Source organism: Saccopteryx leptura, chromosome 3, assembly GCF_036850995.1.
Source record: "Saccopteryx leptura isolate mSacLep1 chromosome 3, mSacLep1_pri_phased_curated, whole genome shotgun sequence".
Taxonomy (NCBI): Eukaryota; Metazoa; Chordata; class Mammalia; order Chiroptera; family Emballonuridae; genus Saccopteryx; species Saccopteryx leptura.
The window spans coordinates 90,433,799-90,457,311 of NC_089505.1; the positions used below are offsets into that span (position 1 = coordinate 90,433,799).

The window sequence follows — 23,513 nt, forward strand, 5'->3', positions numbered from 1 at the left end:
CTACTGATTAACGTACTGTAAGAAACTAACGACAGTGTGCTTGTAGTTCCCCTCCATCCATTATACTGTTAGTGTTGTTGATCTTACTTCCACATGTCATAAACCCCTCAGTACATTTTAAATTATCTTTGTAAAATTAAAAAATATATATTTAAAATATTTTTTATATATACCACTGTATTCATAATTTCTAGCATTGTTCTTTTGTGTAGACCAAGTTTCCATTTGCTATTTTTCTTTTTCCTTCTGCTTTAAGATTTTTTTCTTTTTGACAGAGACAGAGAGAGAGTCAGAGAGAGGGACAGATAAGGACAGACATACAGGAAAGGAGAGAGATGAGAAGCATCAATTCTTCATTGTGGCACCTTAGTTGTCCATTGATTGCTTTTTCATATGTGCCTTGACCTGGGGGCTCCAGGAGACCGAGTGACCCCTTGCTCGAGCCAGCGACCTTGGGTCCAAGCTGGTGAGCCTTGCTCAAACCAGATGAGCCTGTGCTCAAGCTGGCGACCTTGGAGTTTTGAACCTGGGTCTTCTGTGTCCCAGTCCAATGCTCAATATTAGCTGCGCCACCGCCTGGCCAAGCTAAGATTTTTTTTTTTAATGAGATAGACCAGCGGTTCTCCACCTGTGGGTCGCGACCCCGGCAGGGGTCGAATGACTCAATTCATAAAATATGTATTTTCTGATGGCTTTAGGCAACCCCTGTGTTTTGGTTGTTCGACCCCCGCGGGGTCGCGACCCACAGGTGGAGAACCGCTGAGATAGACAGACAGACCGAAGGGAGAGAGATGTGAAGCATCAACTTGTAGCTATAGCACTTTAGTTATTCATGACGGGGTGGAGGGGGCTCCAGCGGAGGCAGTGACCCCTTGCTAAAGCCAGCAACCTTGGGCTTCAAGCGAGTGACTGATGTGATCCCATGCTCAAGCCGGCGACCCCATGCTTAAGTTGGCGACCCAACCCTTAAGCTGGCAACTTCAGGGTTTCGAACCTGGGACCTCAGCGTCCCAGGTTAATCCTCTATCTATTGCGCCACCACCAGTCAGGTATAACACCTGTCTCAATCTTCTTGTCTGCTAATTATTTTTTCTGATTTTTCTTATTATGGCCCCAAGTTTCCTGCTTCTTGACATATGTTGAGTTTTTTTTTTTTTTTGTATTTTTTGTATTTTTCTGAAGCTGGAAATGGGGAGGCAGTCAGACAGACTCCCGCATGCGCCCGACCGGGATCCATCCGGCACGCCCACCAGGGGGCGATGCTCTGCCCATCCGGGGCATCGCTCTGTCGCGACCAGAGCCACTCTAGCGCCTGGGGCAGAGGCCAAGGAGCCATCCCCAGTGCTCGGGCCATCTTTTGCTCCATAATGGAGCGTCAGCTGTGGGAGGGGAAGAGAGAGACAGAGAGGAAGGAGAGGGGGAGGGGTGGAGAAACAGATGGATGCCTCTCCTCTGTGCCCTGGCCGGGAATCGAACCCGGGACTTCTGCACGCCAGGCCGACGCTCTACCACTGAGCCAACCGGCCAGGGCCATATGTTGAGATTTTTGACAAGATGCCAGAGTCTGTGAATTTTACATTGTTGAGGGTCTGGATTTTGCGATCCTAGAATGTTGAGCTTCGTTCTGGTGGCTACTTAAGTTACTTTTGGTTCATTTTGACTTTTTTTTTAAGGTTTTATTTATTGATTTTACAGAGAGAGGAAGGGGGTAGACCAAGAAGCACCAACTCATAGTTGCTTCACTTTAGTTGTTCATTGCTTGCTTGTCGTATGTGCCTTGAGCGGGCAAGCCTAGGGTTTTGAACCCGTGACCTAAGCATTCCAGGTCGACATTCATCTACTGCACCGCCACAGGCCAGATCACTCTGATACTTTCAAGCCTTGTTTTTAAGCTTTTTAGGGTAGATCTTGGGTTGCTCTTGCCTTGGGGATAATCTGACTCCCCTACCACAATGTGGCCTTTCCTGGTACTCGCTGCATGAGTCGTGAGGACACTCCACCCTGTGCTTGGGCCTTGTGAGCCCTGGGAGTGTCCAGGCAGTGTTCAGCTCGCAGTTTCATCCCTCCTTTTTCAGTCCTGCACACTTTCGTTCTTCGCATGCACAGATTTTAATATTCTGCACAGACTTAAGGGAGCCTCTGTGCTGATTTCTGGACCTCTCTTTCTGCATTGCTCTCTCCTCTCTGGGCCTCCATTCTGCAACTTGAGCTGCCTAGGCCTCCCTGAACGCCAACCTGTGTTTCCTCAACTCGGGAGGTGGAGGACCACCCTGCTCTGCTGGGAGCCCCCCCCCCCCCACTCCCCAGCCCTGCCCACTCTCCTTGACCCTGTGTGCCTTTCAGGATGTACAGTCCTGCACTGCCTGCTGTCCAGTGTCTACAGATAGTGCTGCCCTTTATTTAGTTTAGTTTACTCATTGTTTACTGCGAGAAGGTAAATCTGGTCAGTACTGCTGTATCGTAGAGCAGCAGTCTGTTGGTCGGTTTGAGCAGGGCTGTAACACTGCATAACTTCCCTTACCTCATGTGCCCCTGGCTGTCAGGTGCTGGTATTCCCTTTATTCCCACAGACGAGGAAACGGACGTTCAGAGAGGCTGAGCATACCCACAGTCACTCAGTTATTAGTGCCAAAATCCACACACTTGTCACTTTACCAGTGTCTCTAGGAAAATACTTGTTGAACTGAACCTTATTCTTCCCAGTGAAGAACTGTAGGCCAGACTGGCCTAGCAGACTCAGAGTCACACAGTCACTTGGCAGGTGTCGGGTGAGTACTCCTGGACCTTTGACCTGGGTGTCCCTGTGGTTGCTCAGACTGGAGCAGTGTGCGCAGCTGATCTTGGTTGTGTAGCAGGGTCAGTCAGCACGTGGCACACCTTCCGGCTGGGGCAGGTCAGTGCCTGGGCAGCGGGAGTGAGGGCATTCTTGTCTCTATTTACTTGAAAGCATTGCTTTTTCTGCCACTGGGGTTTTTGTGTCTGTCTGTGTGGTTTTTCTTTAAGCAGGCTATGTTTTTGCTCTTCTCTCTTCCTGTTCTCTGCAGTCTGGCCCTAAGTATCCCGGCTGTGATTTGCCTAGAGCAGCCTCTGGTCTGCCAGAAATTTCATGCCGGTCCATGAAAGAGTTACCACCCTGATGCTGTATGAAGATTATAGACCCAGTGATGGTAGTTGAATTTGCTTATGCGTAAGGTGATTAGCACTTTTCAACCTGTATCATGGATGAAAATACTACTGAGGTTGTCTCAAATATCTTTAGAACTTGTAGACTCGTTTGAACAACCTTTTGCACCTGGCAGAGCATTTACATATTATGTGCAATAAATGAAACCATTTGGACAAACTTGGGTGGCATTCAATGCAGCGTGCGTGTGGAGTTCAGTAATCAATAACTAGCTTGTACCATATTGCACTGTTATGTGTGGTAAGATAAAACTTCGGCCCTGGCCAGTTGGCTCAGCGGTAGAGCGTTGGTCTGGTGTGTGGAAGTCCTGGGTTTGATTCCTGGCTAGGGCACACAGGAGAAGTGCTCATCTGCTTCTCCACCCCTCCCCCTCTCCTTCCTCTCTATCTCCCTCTTCCCCTCCTTTAGCCAAGGCTCCATTGGAGCAAAGTTGGCCTGGGCACTGAGGACGGCTCCATGGCCTCAGCCTCAGGCGCTAGAATGACTTCAGTTGCAACAGAGCAACACTCCAGATGGGCAGAGCATCGCCCCCTGGTGGGCATGCCGGGTGGATCCTGGTAGGGCACATGTGGGAGTCTGTCTGACTGCCTCCCTGCTTCTAACTTCGGGGGGAAAAAAGATAAAACTTTATTTGTTGTGTGTTTCTGTTTATGGTCATCTAGGTCACCAGTTCCCAGTTGTTAAAAAGGTTGAAATCCACTGGCCTAGAGCCTCCTTTTAATATCTTTACAATAGACCTCCGCTGTTGTGATGTTTAAAATGTTGCCATTATTACTGGTTTTAATATCATAGACCACTCTGTCAAGATTTTCAGGCGCCTGTTGGAATTTAATTTATAGGGATTTGTCTCAAGCCAGGAAAACAGACTTGACTGTTGAAGGGGATCAATGTAGGGGCAGGTGCTTGAGAAGTGCTGGGCTAAGCTGACCGGTGAGACTGCCAGGCTTGCATGAACTTGAACATCCAACTTGGACGAGCAACTGGGTGCTTAGACTTTGCCTTCTCTGAGGCAGTGCGTGGAACTGTGTGTTGAAGATGGGGGTCTGTCCTCCTCCCCGGCATTGGGAAGCAGAGTGGTCGGGATCCTCTAAGGGAGCCTGTTGGTGGTTTAGATGGACAGTTCTTCATTGCATGTTTTGAAGGATATTTAGCCTCCTAGACCCCTGTCCTCTAAATGGGGAATCCTGGTCACTGTGACAATCAGAAACACCTTCACACATTTTCAAATGCTCCTTGGGGTGATCCCGCTCTGGGGTTGAGAACCATTAGGCCACAGCATTGCATTGAGATAGGCCGGGTTTGTATTAGGCTGTAGGTGAAATGTTCCTGGGAAGGACAAGACACTCGTGTCCTCTGTTTACTTCATTTGGGATTATGTATACAGAGTGGTTCCTTTGTTTTAATTTTTTATATTGAAAAAAATTAAGCATTATTTTAAGAGACAGAAAGGGAGAGAGAGCGAGAGAAATGGAGAGACAAGAAGGGAGATGAGAAGCATCAACTCGTAGTTGCTTTACTTTAGTTGTTCATTGGTTGCTTCTCATATGTGCCTTGACCTGGGGGCTCAAGCCAAGCCTGTGACCCCTTGATAAAGCCAGTGACCATGGGATCATGTTGATTATTCCATGCTCAAGGTGGCGACCCTACACCCAAGTTGGTGAGCCTGCACTTAAGCTGGAGACCTTGGGGCTTCAAACCTCGAACCTAAGCATCCCAGGTAAATGCTCTATCCACTACACCACCACTGGTCAGGCTTAAGCATATTTTTATTGAGTACCAGTGATACTCTAAGTGTTGAAGATTAGCATTCAGTAAAGTATCTACCTTCAAGGTGCTTAAAGTCTAGTGGGGAGAGATAGGTAATAAACTAGTTATCCAATGAAGGACTTCAGATAATTATCAAAGAAATCAGCATGGAGAGTAGTAAGGGCAAAAGCTATTTTGGTCAAGAAACACTTTTCTAAAGGACACTGAGACAAGAAATAAGGACTGGACTATTTTAGATTGCAGATATTTCAACATGTGCAAAATAATTATCTAGTATATAATCAGTATTGGGCAAGTGTCAGATTGGTGAGAAGTCCTCCGTGTAGTCACTGATAAGATCTGATTGACCTCAGACAGCACTGTGAGTTGGAATATGGTTTGGGCAAATGCTTGCTCTGCTCTTCATAACCCCGAGATTGAGTTGGAGGTCTGGCTTTGGTGTACGGGGACCCCAGAGGCTTTGGGCAAGCCAGACCTTGAGGAATTGGGAGAGTGTTGCTGTTTGAAGTTCCTTGGGGGGACATGTACACATACAGATGCTTCGTATACCCTTTGAATAAATATCCTTGCAAGAATATACAAGGAACTAGCATCAGTGATGGGTCCCCTAAGCAAGAAGGAACTGAGTGTCAGGATGAGAGGAAAGTTTCCTGTAAAAATATTTTAATATTTAAGTATCTAAATATATTTTCTAAATGTTTATTGTATTGATTTTAGAGAGAGAGGAAAGGAGAGACAGGAACATCGATTTGTTCCTGTATGTGCCCTGACCAGGGATTGAACCGGCAACCTCTGCGCATCTGCACGATGCTCTAACCAGACATCAATCTGATAGTCACACATGTGAAAGTGCAGTTCTGCTCAGTCCTTGAAGGAGAAGTATAAGCTGTTAGTGTACAGTAGGGAGATTTGAGCCTGTCATGGACGTCAGAGAGGGACTGTTTCCCCAAGGAGGTGACTTAGCTGAGATCTGAAGGACAAGTGAAATTGTCAGGTGGAAAGGAAGGGACACCACGTGCAAAGCCCAGTTGACAGAGGAAGCAAAGGAAAGTGTGTGTGTTGTTGGGGGAGCTGGGGAACGCTGCGCCACACACCTGAGATGTGGTCAGAGTAGATGCAAGGCCGCTCTGAGAAGTCTCTTCTGTATTAGGTTGTAGTTGACTCGGGTGGGCGGTGGCTGGGAGGTGGGATGATCGGATTATCGTTTGGAGATGATGGCCGTTTGCATCGAGGGAAGTGAGTTGGAAAAGAGCCAGCATGGGTGTGGGTGAACTGATTAGGAGGCTGTTGCAATAGTCCAGGCAGGAGATTTTGGAAGGCTTGGACCACAGTGCTGGCCCTGGATGTGGAAAGAAGTGAGTGGACTAATTCCCTGGCTGTTTAGGAAGGGATACTGGCAGGACTTGGTAATGTGTTAGCTCTGGCGAGGGAGGGAGGAGTGTCAAGGATGATTTTGTGGGTTCTAGTTGGCCTATTTTGGTGGAAGGTCCCACTTGCTCAGTATGGGAGTGCTGCAGAAGGACATGTGAGGCAGAGGAAGAGGATCATGGTTCTGCTGTGGACTTAAGTCCAGTGGGAGGCAGGAGGGCAGTTGAATGTGGGACTCAGGGGTCTGGGCTAGAGGTCTAAATGCAGGAGCTTATTGATGCCTGAGCCTTGGGGGGGGGGGGAGGGAAGCGGGCTCACATCTCCCCAGACTTGCCGGTCAGTTTCATGCTGGCTGGCCTGCTTGTCCTGGGACAAGAAGTTCCTGAGATGCGACCTTGGATGAGGTGTAGAGTCTGTCTTCCAGCAGAGTCCTTGCTGCTGTGCTGTGTGCCAGCTGTGTGGTGGCCACGGGGCAGAGTGAAATCTCTGGTGATCCTCTGTGTACTGGATGCTTCCCTTTCCTGCCTTCTCTTCTTTTTCCCAGGAGGCCTGGCACTTGCCATTTTGAACTAGCTGGAAGGAGTGTGGAGGCTGGAGGCTGGCTCCCGAGACCCAAACGTTAGCTGCACTTGTCTGGATATTATCTGTAGATAATTGGAAATTGGCTTGAACATCAGTAACAGCAAACCAATCATAACCCTCTCAAAACTGCTTGTTTTATTATTTTGTAAATTTGTACATTTCCTCTGAGCCTGTCTGTCTCTGTTTCTGTCTCTCCCTGGCCCTTTCTCTGAATTTTGTAAGCTCAGCGAAGGGTTGAAGGCAGATATGAGGGTGTGGAGAGATCCAGAGGAGGAGACAGAACCAGGCAAGGGGACCACAGTACTACCTGCCTGCTGGTTGGTCTGTTTATCTGTCAGCCTGTCACTAGATTATTTTTAAAAAAGGATTTAAGCCTGGATTTTTTTTTTTTTTTTCCTACTGTGGGTTGGCGTCCTCAGTGACTAGTATGGGAACCAGGGCAGATAGTTCTCGCTTCCTGGCTCCAAATACATTCCCAGAGAAAATCCTGAATGTGGGGAACTGGAGCCCCCTTGTGGCTGGATCTGGTTCTCCACTTTGGCTCTGCCTTTGCTGGTCAATGCATTGGGAGGTGGCAGAAAGGAAGTTTTACTCTCACTTAAAGCCTTTCCTCTGGACTTTGCTATTTCTGTGGATATTGTGATGGCCCTTAGCCCCTGCTGCTCAGCAGCTGGTCGTGGGCTCACCGAAGCCAAACTCAGCCTCCTTAAGGTGCTGACAATGAGTCCACACAATCTCTTCGTGTTCACAGGCCACTTAGACTTGTGGGGCTACTTCTTACAGGTAGCCCACCCGGCACACTGCAGCATGAAAAAACAGCGAGAAATATGACAGAAGTTCATGTGTGTTGTCTGGGAGTCGAATGTCTTTGATGTCCATTGGGTGGCGCTGTGATCTTATTTTTGTTTCTGTTTTTGTTTACAGCCAAGCTCTACTCCAGGAAGTGACAATGTGATTCCCCGAGAGCCACTGGTAAGAACCTGGGTTACATGTGTATCATTTTCTAATCGCTAAAATACATAAAATACAGCACGAGTTCCAAGAAACCTTGCAATCTCACAATCTCACCGTTTTATATCAGTAGTGTCCCTTTAGAAATAGGTGTTGTGTGGAGACGAACCCCGTCAGTGGCCTCTGACTTCTGACTTTCTGGTGTCAGGGATTAGTGAGATCTCCTTAGGAAAGCCTTGTTTTATCTGAACTAAAAGCATCCACCCCACTTGGTGATGCCTCACTTGGTTTATTGCTGATCGGTTGTAGTTAGCGGGGTGCCTGAAACTGGGGCGGTTGGGTGGAGCGAGGCTGCTGGGCCTGCCCAGGTTGCTGCCCAGTTGTGTGGAATAGCCACTGTGTGCCCGGGGGGAGCCCTCAGGTAGCCTTTGTAGAACAGGTGAGGGAGGGAGCCCCGTGTTGCTGGTCTGTCGTTAGGTTTGTGGTACTTGTTTCCCACAGTATATCTGCTTATATTACAGGGAAGAGGCCTGTTAGGACCAAAGGTAATTTTTTTTTTTTTTTTTTGGTGACAGAGTCAGAGGGACAGATAGGGACAGACCGACAGGAAGGGAGAGAGATGAGAAGCATCAATTCTTCGTTGAGGCACCTTAATTGTTCATTGATTGTTTTTTTGTTGTTGTTGGTTTTTTTTTGTATTTTTCTCAAGTTGGAAACGAGAAGGCAGTCAGACAGACTCCCGCATGCGCCCAACCAGGATCCACCCGGCATGCCCACCAGGGGGCGATGCTCTGCCCATCTGGGGCGTCGCTCTGCCGCAACCAGAGCCATTCTAGCTCCTGAGGCAGAGGCCACAGAGCCATCCTCAGCGCCCGGGCAAACTTTGCTCCAATGGAGCCTTGGCTGCAGGAGGGGAAGAGAGAGACAGAGAGGAAGGAGAGGGGGAGGGGTGGAGAAGCAGATGGGTGTGCCCTGGTCAGGAATTGAACCCGGGACTCCCGCACGCCAGGCCGACACTCTACCACTGAGCCAACCGGCCAGGGCCCATTGATTGTTTTTATTCTCATATATGCCTTGACGGGGGTGGGGGGTGGGGGGGGGCCTACAGCAGACCGAGTGACTCCTTGCTCGAGCCAGTGACCTTGGGTCCAAGCTGGTGAGCCTTGCTCAAACCAGATGAGCCGGCGCTCAAGCTGGTGACCTCAGGGTCTCGAACCTGGTCCTCCACATCCCAGTCCAATGCTCTATCCACTGTGCCACTGCCTGGTCAGGCCCAAAGGTAATTTTTTGACAAAGTGCTTCTGCTCTGGAGTCTGACCAGAGCACCTGCTGTCTGCCCGTTTCTGTCCTACTTTGCATTTCGGGGCCTGTTGTCAGTCCTGTTGGCTGGGCAGAGAAACCTGTTCTCCGCAGACCAGACATGTATATGGAGGGGCCAGGGTCATCTTGGACTGTTCAGAGCGCCTTCTCCCTTTGAATATAGACAACAGCTTAGGGATGCACTGCCATGCTTTTGTTTCCGCGTGGCCTGGGTTTGGCCTTTTCTTCCCTGTCCTCCCGGCAGGAGCAGGAGGAGGCACTGGGCAGTGCCTCACTAGAGTGAGCCAGTCTGATTCCAGGCTTGCTCTAAGTCTGTCCAGGGCAGAGGGGCGATGGGTTTGGCCGAGCTGCAGAGACCAGGCGGTACGATCTCTGCCAGGACTGTCTCAGGACAGCACCTGCTGTGACCTGGACGTCTCATTCCCCACCCACCCTTGCAGGGCTTCATCTCACGCTTTCCCTGTTGCCTGAGTTCTTCCTCAAGGTCACGGCGGTATGCAAGCCAGGGGGACTTTGCTTCGCCAGCCTCTTACCCAGGGAGCTCATGTGTCTCCCACTGGGCCTGCCACACTGCCCCTCGCGCTGAAGTTGTGGTTGCTTTTGGACTGATGTCCAAATTGAACATGACATCCTCTTCAATCCTTGACTTCCTCAGAGTCTTTTTATACTTTGATGTTCTTACTTAACGGTTGATCACCAGAAGAGTGGCCGGTCCATTTTTGGGGGCACGATTGGACACACTCTGGAAAGTTCTGGTTAGCAGTGAGTCCTAAGCAGTCGGCAGCCTCGCTGTTTCTGGGTACTGGAGCCTGCAGCCCCGCGCTCTGCCGCCGCCTCTGCACACTGCTCTTCCTGCTGTATGCGCAGCTGCTGGTGGGCCGGTTGGGTTTTATTTCTTTCTTTTCTGGGAGGCCCTGAGCAGTCTTCAAACCCTAGCAGCCTGCGATTGTCCAGAGTTCAGACTCATTCTCTCCAGGCCAACTCTACAATTACCTTATATTTAATTAATATTTTTTCTCCTCTTTACATACTTGCTGCATAATTGCTCAGAGGGAAGAAAACACATAGCAGCAATTTATATATATATAAAAAAACAATAATTAAAAAAACCCCCGAAATAAACTCCCATCTCATTTGGGCTGATCCTATGAGTTGGGTAATTAGGGCCCTATTAAAAGGTAGACCCCTCTTTTTTTATTAATTTTTTTATATTAAACTCCCACAGTCTCTCAGTCATGCCCTTATTGCTTTTGGCCAACCATTTGCAGCAGCCTGATTAAATGAGGGCACTAGCCGCGTTATACAGTCTTGTGTGAGCTACTTGTGCCTCTTGGGAATGGCAGTGGGAGGGTGCCAGGCCGAAGAGCCCGCTGAGGGACTGGTGAGGGCTCATGTGGTGGGCTGTGCAGACAGGGCAAGCTGCTCTGAATGGACCGCAGGCCTGTGAGAGGCACAGGATGCTGAGAAGCGATGGGTAGTAGCCCTCACCCGCGGACAGCCCCACAGCGCTCAGGCCGAGTCACCCTCCCGTGGGGTTCCTCCCGTCCAGTAGGCTCTCTGTTCCCGGGTGCCTGGGAGGAACAGACAACTGAAGAATGAAACTAAGCCTTCTTCTCAAGTAATTTGTATATTTCATTTGGGGGAGAAAAGGCATTTGTATACATGAAACAATCAGCAAACAGCACAAGGCTGTATGTAATTTTAGCAAACAGTGCCGAATCGTATATAATTTGGTGTGGCACCGCCTGGCGTGGAGTCTCAGAGAGCCCTCATTATTGAGAGAAGGAAGAGTTGCAGGGGACGTGGGTGCAGGGTGAGGGGTACTCACGGGGGGTTCTAGTGGAGCCTCAAAACAGGGCTTGAGGAATGGGATATTTTGATCCTGAGGGGAACACCCTGCTCTGCTATTTTTGTTTTTAGCTGAGTGTAAAATTCCTTCGTGGGAGCTGCCTGTTCTCTGTAGTCAAAGGGCTAAGCATGGGATGCGAAAGGCAAACACTCTTGTTCTTTGACTCCAGAACTAGATGATGACTTCAGAATAATTTCCCCCCTTATTAAAAAAGCGAGTTCCAACAGAAGAGGTCCTATTAAGTAGTGAGTACAGTGCAAATGGCATTGACAGCGGGTGGGTAGATTGGGACTTCTGCGTTATTGTTTTGGTTTATTTGCTAGAGAAGGAGGATCTGATTTTCATTTCTGTCCTCTCTAGACCATAATATCAGGCTTGTGGTTCTGTACTGAGAAGTATGGTCTTGTTTCAAAACAACGTATTTGTATTTATATCCATCCCGTTGTCTTGATTCTACCCAAGTAGTGACACTGCATGTTACATTCTCTTGCTTCTTCAATTTTTGTCCTTCACCCAGAAAAAACAACCCAGCAACTCTGACTGTATTAGGGGGATAGTTGTTCTATGATGTTGTAGTGTTCCCAGGGTTGGAGATTGGTAGTGAACAGACCAGTCTTTATTTATTTATTTATTTATTTATTTATTTATTTATTTATTCATTTTAGAGAGGAGAGGGAGAGACAGAGAAAGAGAGAGAGAGAGAGAGGACAGAGAGAGAGAGAAGGGGGGAGGAGCTGGAAGCATCAACTCCCATATGTGCCTTGACCAGGCAAGCCCAGGGTTTCGAACTGGGGACCTCAGCATTTCCAGGTCGACGCTTTATCCACTGCGCCACCACAGGTCAGGCAACCAGTCTTGATAAATTCTGTAAACTCCCAGTTGAAATTCTGATTGTTAACGACAAACTCTTTGACAAAGTTAAAACGGCTGGTTACTTTTTCTCCTTTGCTTCTTCACTGAGCTTCTGCCAGGACAAAGAGTTCTGACAGCCTCCCAGACGACTGACCTCCAGCTTCTCCCAGACCTGGTCAAACCCTTCTGTAAATTTCCCATAGACCTGAGTTCTCTCGTCACTCTGTGGACACATACTCAGGCTCACGCCAAGGCTCTGGGTTGGGCTTGCTCCAGCAGAATCAAGTTCCACCTAGATGATAGGACTTGAAGACTGGGTGGACGTTGTCTGCATGGAGTAACTCAGTTTCTGTCTTGCTTGGATACAGAAACTGGGGTTAAGTAACCTTCTGAGAGTCCTTTTAGTCATATGATTTTAGGTTATTTGAAGTAAGCACAAAGTAAGTTTCATTTACATGTCTGCTTGTTTCAACGCAACAAGTTCCTCAATATTCAGCAACACTATTGCTCATCTACTTTATACAATGCTTATGGGTTTTGGCTAAACTAGAATTTCAGCTTTTTGCTCTTTGACACGAAGTTCTTTCTGATGGATGTCTTCTGCCATTTTCTCTGTAGGGTTTATTTTGTTTTTTGTTTTTTTTTATTTCTATCCTTTCCCTGCGTTCATCCATCAAAAGAATGTCACGCTACATGAATGTGTTTTTATAAACGATGATGATAATTTCTACTTCCTCACCTTCCCTGGGTTAATATTTTTGCTATGCTGAATTCCCCAAAATAAGGGTACTCAACAGTTGCAGATCCAGGCTGGGTGTCAGTGTTTGCTGGCTGCGTACAGCAGGGTCCCGGGCCCTCTGGTTTCTCCTGGAGACCAAAGTCGAGACTCCTCCCGGGGTGTCTGCATCAGGTATTTGAACTCAGTCCTCCCGGGCGCTCCTCCAGCGCACACCTGGGCCCCTACTGATTTTCTCTTTAGTTCTTAAGTCAGTTAATCAGAGGCTGGTAATCAGAAGGCTGTAACATCTTGATGGGGTCAGGGAGCTAGTTGGTGAGCTTCTCTTGAGGCATGGCTGTGGCTAGTTGCTGTCCTCTAGAGATCTGCCCTGTAGTCCCTGCAGGTGCCTCCCATGTTTGTGTCTTCTGTGGTTAGAGCACTTCGGTGAACTAGCTGGGGGGCTCACTGTGGCGAGGTGGTTCTCATGTATTTTTTTCCACCAAGACATTTGTGAGGGATGACATTCCTATGCTCAGTGCATTTCTTTGTAATGTGCGTTATACATGTGTGTAGATGTTCATATGTAGAACATGTAACAATTTTTTTTATAAACTTCAAAGCACTTGGAGAAATAAAGTTGATTTTAATATTGTATTGATGAAAGTGTTTTAGAACTTAGGGGCAATGAAACTAGCCATCTAGAGATTTCAGGAAATTGTCAATTTTTTTCTAGGAAAAATAAATAAATATGGCAAATCTAAGGTATTAACCATTATTATTGTTAAAATATTTTTAAAATTTATTTACTGATTTTTAGAGAGAGAGGAAGGAAGAGAGAGAGACAGAAACATCAATTTGTTCCTGTACGTGTCCTGACTAGCAACCTTTGTGTATCAAGACGATACTCTAGCCTGACCAGGCAGTGGCGCAGTGGATAGAGCGTCGGACTGGGATGTGGAAGACCCAGGTTTGAGACCCAGAGGTCGCTGGCTTGAGCAAGGGGTTACTCTGCTGAAGGCCTGCGGTCAAGGCACATATGAGAAAGCAATCAATGAACAACTAAGGTGTTGCAATGGGCAACGAAAAACTAATGATTGATGCTTCTCATCTCTTCGTTCCTGTCTGTCTGTCCCTGTCTGTCCCTCTCTCTGACTCTCTCTCTCTCTGTCTCTAAAAAACAAAAACAAAAACAAAAACCGATACTCTTAACTGAGCTATCTGGCCAGAACTAAGCGTTATTACTTTAAATATCTGTAGTGGTTGATTTCTGTGGGCTGTAGCAGAGTTAAGATTGCTCACATGAGCTTAATTTTCACCTGTTTCTTGTGCAGGGACGTCTCTCTGGCTGTAGGTGACTGGGGATGACACTAGGGATAATTCTCAATCAATCTGCTCTATTTATTTACTTTTTTTTTTTTTTTTTTTTTGTATTTTTCTGAAGCTGAAAACGGGGAGAGACAGTCAGACAGACTCCTGTATGCGCCCGACCGGGATCCACCCGGCACGCCCACCAGGGGTGACGCTCTGCCCACCAGGGGGTGATGCTCTGCCCCTCTGGGGCGTTGCTCTGCCACGACCAGAGCCACTCTAGTGCCTGGGGCAGAGGCCAGGGAGCCATCCCCAGCGCCCGGGCCATCTTTGCTCCAATGGAGCCTTGGCTGCGGGAGGGGAAGAGAGAGACAGAGAGGAAGGAGGAGGGGGGGGTGGAGAAGCAGATGGGCGCTTCTCCTGTGTGCCCTGGCCGGGAATCGAACCCGGGTCCCCTGCACGCCAGGCCGACGCTCGACCGCTGAGCCAGCCGGCCAGGGCCTATTTATTTACTTTTAAAAAGTGAATTATTTGTAGGTTTTAAAAAGTGAATTATCTATAGATTTAACACATGCTGGTGGGCACCTCTCATAGTTGCTGCTGAGAAACTTGGGACTGAAATGTAGTGTAAACAGCGGAGGGTGGGGCTTCTGGTGCAGCTCTGTGCTGATGACCTTGTTTTGTGCCCAGACCCTGGGGGCTGGGCCTGCGGCCTGGCCACCTTTCAGCCCAGAGAGTGAACACCCTTGCTGGGAGGGTGCCCTGATCCTGCCTGCCCTCCAGCTGGGGAGGAAGACCGCTTGGAGCTAAATGCTGGAAAGGGTGAATCTGAGCAAAGCCTCATTCGGCTCTGGGTGGCTTCCCTGTAATCCCTGGGCCACTTACTGATTTTGAAATGACTGCCTCTTCCTACTCGTCCTTCCTATTATGGACTGGGAGGGTTTATTGAGTAGACTAGGCGGTGCCTTTCAAGCTCTTTCCTCTTTCAGGTAAATGAAGAGGTGGTTTATTCAGTTTAAGGTATCCTTTTACAAATAATTATTAGATGAATCGAAACTCTTAGGAGTAATAATTAGAGAAATGGAATTTGAAATAGTTGTTCAGCTTTGTTTATACTTTGGGTTCCTGGCTTTCCTGGTAACACTTAGGTTTGCCGTGGTTCCTGTGATCAGAGGCCCTGACTGTGGGACAAACTGTGTCCCCATTTTGGAGACGTGGGAACTGAGGAAGCGAGCACTTGAGTGCCCTTTCTCCGAGTCACTTTGTGCTGGGGAGCTCAGTCTCCACTCTTGCCACCAGCGCCGCTCTTTTGGGTCCATTTCCCCCCTTTTCTCTCGGAGCCCCGTTAGGAGCCCTGCCTCACCATTGAGCATGGACTGTATATGCTCCCATGTGGGCAGAGGGATGTGCTGAAAGGTTCTTTTGTTTAAAACCGATTATTTGGCCCTGGCCAATTGGCTCAGTGGTAGAGTGTCAGCCCGGCATGTGGAAGTCTGGGTTCAATTCCCGGTCAGGGCACAGAGTAGAAGCCACCATCTGCTTCTCCACCCTCTCCTTCCCCTTCTGCAGCCATGGCTTGATTGGTTCAAGCAAAGTTGGCATTGGGCGCTGAGGATGGCTCCATGGCCTCTTAGGCGCTAAAAAAATGGCTCCATTCCTGAGCAAAGGAGCAAGGGCCTCATATGGGCAGAGCATCGCCCCCTAGTGGGCTTGCCAGGTGCATCCCGGTGCATGCGGGAGTCTTTCTCTGCCTCCCTGCCTCTCACTTAATAAAATAAAATAAAATAAATAAGGTAAAATAAATTATTCCTCTCATTTGAACAAAGTTTCACTTAAAAACATCTTAATTGTGACGTAAAGGATGAACATTCTGTGTGGCAAACTCAGTAACTCTCCCACGAGCCCTCAGTCGGAGGACCACTGAATGTCATGTGCTTTGGACAGCTCTGTACCCTGCGTTTTGCAGGAGAATTTCAATTTAAGACATTTTTGTCCATTGTCAAACCACACAGACTAATTTGGGTTTGAAAATATGATCTTGTAGTTCATCCTACTTCTGCACGGACGAAGCCGCAGGAAGGCCAAGTGGTGCTTGGGGAGAGCTGCCTTCGCCGCCCGCCCTCCCTCCATCTCCCTCTCTTGTACGGTTTGTAGTTAGAACCTGGATTTATGCTTGCTGCTCCACAAATCTCTTGGCCAGTGTACGGTTGTCTGAGCAGGCTAGAGATGGGCGGGCACTGAGTAATTGTTGAGGTAGATCTACCTGGGGCACTCCCCGACACTCAGAGAGGAGCTAGCTCATGGCCCCGGTGGACGGGGCCCCTATACATTGCCCTTGTCCACAAGAAGACATGCTGTCACCTTTGTGCACTGGCTTGGACACTCTGGGTCCGTGGTCACTCCCTTCACCCAGCACTGTCCACCAAGAGGCCTTTCCCTCTGTCTGTGTCTCCTGTGACCCAGTCTGGTCATAGCAAGAAGCTCTTTAGGGACAGGGCCGCTTTTTTTCCAGCCCGGTGGGGAGGAGCCATTAATAGAATCAGGCACGTAAGTTGGTTATTTGTATAAATGATTTGGTTTTTGCACTGTTCACTGAAAATGGATTTTGATGGAGAAGAGGGAAAAGTAAGCAACATTTATTAAACATCTTTTATCCCCTTCCTTATTCTTTTGCTGCATCCTTTTGTCTTGTGTGTACTTTTGAGAGTCATTTCAGATCTCTTGTGCAATGCAGTAAATACATACTTTTAAAAAAGTGTTAAGAGCTTGCATTAAGCACACTCCTCGAAGCAGCCAATGAGCTGTGGTGGCGCTGAGGAACCTGCTGGCCCAAGCCCGGGTGCCCTGGACAGGCCACTCCCTGGCCCGTCATGCCCGGGACAGACCTCAAGATAGTCAGCTTATCCCGAACCTGTATGTTCCAGTTGTATTTGTTAATGATTTAGGCATTTGTACTAAATCTACTATGAACAGGTGAAATGTAAGTAAATGTTAACAGAGGGATCTACAAATACTGTGTTTTATAAACATAAATGTGAAAAGAGTGTTCTGTGAAACTGAGCTGAATGCTTTGGTAAGTGAGTTGCTAGAAAGATCGGTGTCGTTTGAGGTGTGAGCACAAGGACAGTTAAGCTAGGGAAAGATCATAAAAATCTAGATGTATTTGGTACTTTGATTTGCTTTACTAATTTCTTTTAGTCTTGCTTTGCTTTAGAAATTGTCCAGGGTGTGTTATGGGTGGGGTTTATGCAAGAAAGACGTCTGGGAACTTCAGTCTGTGGGCCCACACTCAAAGGAAAGGTCTTGGCTGTACATCAAAAGATTTGCAAATGACTGTACGTTTATAGGTTTTAAGTTAATGTAAAATGTTTAAGGTATGCAGAGGAGGCTCCATTTTTAATGATTCCCTACTTTAACTGATTTTTTTGATTAACTGACCAATTACGGCCGTGATCACAGAGGCCAGGAGGGCGGGTGCTGTATGATATACTGGCCTCTACTGGGTTCTGGGTTTGTGTTATCTGGTTTTATCCTAACAAACTGGTGAGAATTCCTCTTTTCTACGTGCACAGCCAGGAAGTGAGCCCCAGCAGACAGGCCCCTGAGCTGGGAGGTGGCGGGACAGGGATTCCGCCCAGCTGTCTGCACTGCTGCCTCTGCTCAGGACCTCGCAGTGCGTGGGAGAAGGCTCGGGCTCAGGTTGGTGAGGTGCTGCCTGCGGGTCCGCGCTTTCTCTGAAGCTGTTGCCTGCCCGCTCTCCCTACTTGGAGTCTTTTGTATGCATCCTAGCTGTTGAAAAGGCACCTATTAATTTATCACAGGTGATGTGGGCCTCCTCGTTCTTGGAGGCAGCGTCTGCACCCCTGTACCTCACTAATGACAGGTTACGGGATGGAGGCGAGATGATAGGATCTTTCATCTTCTGTCTGTAGAGCAAGCTGCCGTGTCTAGGGGGCAGCAGCTGCCTGTTCTTCCCCCTCCTGCTGGCAGAGGGGAGGCTCCCCAACTGAGCACTTGGCTTTTGACTTGTAGCTTCTGAAGTGGTGCCGTGAAGGTCTGAGGGGTCACCTGAATCCACGAGTCTCTCACATCTGCCCCCAGGCAGACCCTCCCGCTGCATCCTGTCCTGTCCACACCCACAAGGCCCTCTCTGTTGGACTTAAGGCAGCGGAGTTGACTTGCTTTGAAATGAAGAGAATAGAGACGTCTTTAAGAGAGTAAAATCTTTTTGTCAGATCTTGTTGCCATTGATAACCACACTAATAATGTTTAGATGTTTTGAAACTTTCCCCTGTGGGTACGTGTCTTTATTCTGCTGGGAACACTACTGTCATATGGTTGATTACCTGTTTTTCCTGTTGGCACTTCCCTCAGCGCCCCCCTCCCCACCTGCCCAGGCCAAGCTTATAGAGCTTTCTCTTCAGTTCTCAGTGACTCACTCATTTCATAAGTACATTGGGGGGGGGGGGTACTTTGGATTTATCGGGTTTTAGATTTTGGGGCCCAAGACTGACACGTGGCCAACTTGTGCCTTGTGGAAGTGAGTAGCTAGCTCCAGTCCACCCAGAAGCCCGGATTTCACCATGGTCCTGACTCAGCCCTTCTTCCAGTTGTGTGGCTGCAGGCGGGGCGGGGCGGGGCGGGGCGGCTGCCGGGCGGGGCGGGACAGGGCAGGGTAGCTGTGGCCCTGCTGCCACAGTGCAGCTGTGTGAGGGTTATTGAGAATTAACTAAGAATTGTCAGGCCTGGCCCTGCTGTGGAGGAGCTGGCGACCAGTGCATTCTTTGGGGCTTTCTTGGGCTTTGCATTCTTGTGGGCTTTCCTCTGAGGACCCCAGAGCACTGGGCAGGGGGCAGGAGCTTCCATTCGGGCTTCAGGACTGGCTTTCCCTCAAGACAAAGACCTGCCTGTTAACCTCACCTCTCCAGCTCTCTTGCCTTCTCTGTTGTCTTGCTGAAAAATGGCAGTTCATAGATCTGCTCATGAACAGAAGAACTAACTAGAAAGAGTGGCAAATCATATGACAGGGAAGTGGTTTATAACTTCTGTTTATCAAGTGATTATCATCATTATTATTTCTGTTGGATTTTTGAAGAATTCAGCCTGGTCTCCAGGGCCCCATTTATAGGACACTGTTTCTTCCTTTGCAATGCTAGAAATACCTTTCTTTTAGAGAAACCCAGACCTGTCTTGCTCCTGCCTCCCCAGCCTCACTCCCCCCCCCCCAGGCTTGCTGCCCCCTTTCCTGCTCCTTCATTACCTCAGCCGGCAGGTGGGGTATCCCCGCTGACCAGACTGCAGAGCTCCTGGCCTGGGAGGGAGGCTGTGGTGTTTGTTTTTTGCAGTTCCTGGATTTGGTTTAATGTTCAATTGATTTTTTTAATGTATTTAATCATTTTTTTCTTACCTCATAAGGATTAACCTGCACAAACCTCATTTTATCCTAAGTGTGGCTTTGGGAGGAAGGGAGAAGAAAATTGAGTTTCTCTAGCTTATTTTATTCTTTCACTTTTTATTTTCTGAATGGCTTTTCCTGCCGAAGCAGTTCTGTAAAATACAATGTATTTTAGTGGCCATTACTTCCTCATTACTAACTGGTCTCTCCTGCTTCCCTTTGTCTGTAAACTGAGTACAGGGGGCCCGCAGATAATTGGTAGTCTATCACAGACTCGCCAATTATAGATCAACAGGGAAGCAGCCCAGGGGTGCTCTGTGGTTGGCACCGCTGCCCGCCTAGCACATGCGAGTTGCTCTGTATCTGCCATCGGGTTGGGCCTGACCAGCTGGGTCCTTCCCTGGCTTCCACCTTGTCCTCCCCTGTTGCACCGCCCGGGCTCCCTGATTTACAGCTTCCAGCCTCATTTCAGCCCTGGCGCGGCTCTCAGGTCTGTCCGTGTCGTCCTTCTCAGTCCCCACCCCTGCCACGTCCACGGAGTATTAATGTGGAGAGGCTTTGTTTCTGTGTCTTTTTCCTTGCTGTCCCCGGTGCCTGGAATGGTTAGGTGGCAGGCTACAGATAACAGGTTCTCGTGAAACCAGTGGTTTTCTGTACAGTTTTGTCCGCTGAGTCCAAGTGAAGGCAGGCCTTTGTGTCCGTCTCACCCCCCCTTTGAGCCCATATCTGATCTGCGTTCCAGTTTATCTGCGTCGCTCTGGCTTGCAAAGGGGGACGTCGTGTCTCACTGCTGGGCTGTCAGGCTGCTAGGTGCTGAATTAGCAAAGGAGTCTCTGTGCTGTATGATCCTATTTCCAAGTAGAATACATTTTTTTGTTTGTTTATTTTTTAGGCATTCGGCATGTAGACACCTTTTTTAACCCTCTAGGGATGGGCATGCATCCTTATTGCTCAGCTCTTGGCAGGAAGTGGCACTCAGGACATATTTGTAGACCGTGTGCATGTGTGATGAGTGTGTCCTCACTTATGTGGAAGGAAGTGATGAGACAAGGGGCTGGAAGATGCATGTGTGAGTGTGTGTGTGTCTCTGTCCTCATTTACGTAGATGGGGGTGATGAGCGAAGGGGCTGGAGTGCCCAGTTGCTGCCTGCTGGGAACGAGGGTGCCACATTCCCACTGGTGTGCACACTTTCGTGGATGTGTAGTGTATCACTGCCACGTAGGCAACATAAAGCGGGCATTTTATGAAAGGGAACATCTGAGGAAACATTATAGCTGAGACCTTTATAGCCTTTCCATTATTATGGTTTAAATCTTGACAGCCTTTATTCGCAGTGACAGTGGCACCAGCAGAGCGGGAGCTCGCCCCCACCTCCCGTGCTCTCCCCACATCCTGTTCGGTCGCTGTGATAGGCATCGTGCAGGGTGCAGGCAGAGCTGCTTTGCACTTTGTCTAGAAACAGCCCCTTTTGACTCAGAACTTAGAAACTAGATGACTCACCGTTCTATTTGTTTTATTGCAACTGTCATTTCAGAAAGTGCCCTGAAAGCTTTCGACTGGAAATGACAAAGGGACGTTTTTGCTTCTTTTTTATTTCATCTCTTCTTACTTCGAAGCTTTTCTTTCATGTCTCTCTTCTCTCCTCCCCTTTGATAATTATTTTCTCTTTCATTTCTCTCTCTTTCTCTGCCCCTTCATGCCTGCCCTCCACCCTCACATTTGATGGCTATCATGGCATCTGTGGTTGAAGCGGAGGTGCCATCTGATAGAGTGCACACCCTCTGATTTTTGTGTCGGTAGAAGTGGGAATGACTGTGCATGTCAACATTTATCAAATGTCCATTGGCTTCAGCTCCAGAAGCTAATAACTAAGTGCCATGTCAGGTTGGCGCGGCATCTCACTTTTTGTACTGCTGCACTTTGTAAAATTGTGGGTGCATCCCAGCTCTCCCCCACATTTCCGTCTCCTCCCTGGAGTGGTTGCCATGATCGCAGCAGGACTAAGAGCATGAGGATTTCCTAGGATGGGCTGGAGGGCTGATGAGTGCTGGTCTCCCTTATTAAAATGTTGTTTGCCAGGAGAGGGCCTTGGTCATGTATCCTTTTGCTCTCCTAAGATGATATTTAACTGAACTTCCCAAAGTGAAGAGCACCTGCTCAGTCTTCTGGCTTAGATGGGGTGTTGGGATCTAAATTGTGTAGGACTTGAGCTCTCAAACTTTTGGGATCTTCTTTCCCCTGCAGTTTCTGACACTGCGGCACTTGCCTGAGTCACCTGATTGATGACATGAGCATCACTGGGTGTTAAACACCTGGCCGGGGAAGCAGGGACCCTCTGTGGGTTTACCCACAGGATGGCAGACAGATTGTGGAATCGTAATGAAGGGGGGCGCGTCCCTGATGCTCATTTGCTTGGGAGCACAGCGGTCCCAGCGTCCCCTCTGGAGGGCTGGTTGGAAGTTGGCACCGGTGTCAGTGTTGTAGTCCACATTTGTCAAATTCATAATCCAACGGAACTAATTTTAGAAGTAGCTAGTTACAATGAAAAAAAAAAAGAACAGTGATTTTAAATGTATAGGAACTTCGCGTAATCAAACGCTCCTTGTTTTCTTTTTCTTCCTTTCTAAAGGTCTTTGGGGTTTTTTTTGGCCTTTAGAATGAGCCATCCTCTGAATTCTCTTATAATACAACCCCTTTCCTCTGTGTCTCCAAGGAAGGAGAGCATTCCCATGTAGTGAGTAGAGGGAGATACGGTATCGTTGCAATATTTAATAGATTAATGGCTATGAGTTTTAAAAATAGGTTCTATGTATATGTGCTGGGCGGCCTGCAACATAGAATGCCACGTTTTTCACCCACTTGGCTAGATGTCTGGTTCTGACACAACCGCTGTCCCTGCTGCTGGAAAAACAGAAAACCACAAGCTGTTAACTTAATACTCTTCCTTCCTGGGCCGAGGGCGGGGCGAAGGGGGTTCAGCTCCAGGTACTCTCACTCCCCACTGGAGAGGGACGCTCCGTATGCCAGCTGACAGTCTGGACAAGGAGTCTAGTCTCTGGCCGTCTCAGTGAAACCTCAGTGAGGGGTGCCTCCTGGCCTGCTTATGACCTGGGAATTTACCCCTTGGGACAGGGAGAAGCCTGCCAAGTGTCCCTCACAGGCTCCTGTGATGTCTTCTCCCTTCCTGGACAGGGCCTGTTTGAGCACAAGGATCATTTCGTGCTCATAGCCTGTTCAATCCTTGGCTTCTCTGATGAGCTATCCAGCAGGGGTGCCAATTCTTCCATTTAGCTGACTATTATATAGCCCTTAAAAGGGAAGGGTTTATTTTAGCAGGCTGTTATATTGATTGCTATAGGGACGTTTCTATTTTCACTGGCTGCTATATTGACTGGGAAAGGGAAAGGGGCCGTATTGCCGGGAGCTGTCATATTGACTGTTGCAGAAAAGATCTGTATTTAAGCAGTACCAGTGCACTGGGATCTCCCAGGCAGGATATTAATGCTAATTCATCCGCTCACCCCCTGCAGTGAGTGTTATTTGTTTAAATCTGTAGATTCCCACAGCGCGTTTATATCCTCACTAGAGTGAGCTCTGCTCCCTGTAATTATTTAACATTATATGCTGATATAAATTGTAACAGTTAAAGAATGGTAATAAGTAGCCAAAAAAGAAAAGAAAATAGGAAAGAAGGAAACAGGAAAAAACAAAAAAGAAAGGGAGAAAATATACGAAAACACATAAAACGTATACGTATTGTATTTATACATGTGTGCATACAACATGAGAAGTGGCAGATTCTAAACCAGCAACGAGCAACTTCCTTTCTCCCACTCCAAATTGCTTTGTACAGTGCTGCTCAGTCCGCATGGGGTGTACCTGTGCATGTGTGCGCATGTGCATGTGCTCATGTCACCCACCAGAAAGATGGTACTGGTGTGTGCTCTCCTGTGCAGTTTGCACACATGTGCTTAATTATATACTGAGAGTGTGTGCATGTGTGTGTTCCGTGTGGTGGCAGGAAATTTATCCATTAGCCATGCAGCTTCTTGATGAGTAGTAGCTGATACCTGATTTTCTGTGAGCTTCTGTGTTCCTACAGGAGCCCTGGGCCTGAGACCTGTCTCTGGGGAAAGTCAGAGGGAATGCTTAGTTGGGATTAAACTACTAGGCCATTGGGTGTCACTGTCGCTCTATTGGCTGTAGTGAAAGAGGGCT

General features: G+C 48.2%; 1 protein-coding gene across 1 annotated transcript in view; it reads left to right on the top strand.

The window, feature by feature from the left end:
* PEX14 (peroxisomal biogenesis factor 14) overlaps nt 1–23,513 on the top strand; it is a 135,584-nt gene that overhangs the window by 14,288 nt on the left and 97,783 nt on the right. The window contains exon 2 of the mRNA XM_066375043.1: nt 7,826–7,873. Coding sequence (XP_066231140.1) covers nt 7,826–7,873 — 48 coding nt within the window. The remainder of the gene's footprint in view (nt 1–7,825; nt 7,874–23,513) is intronic.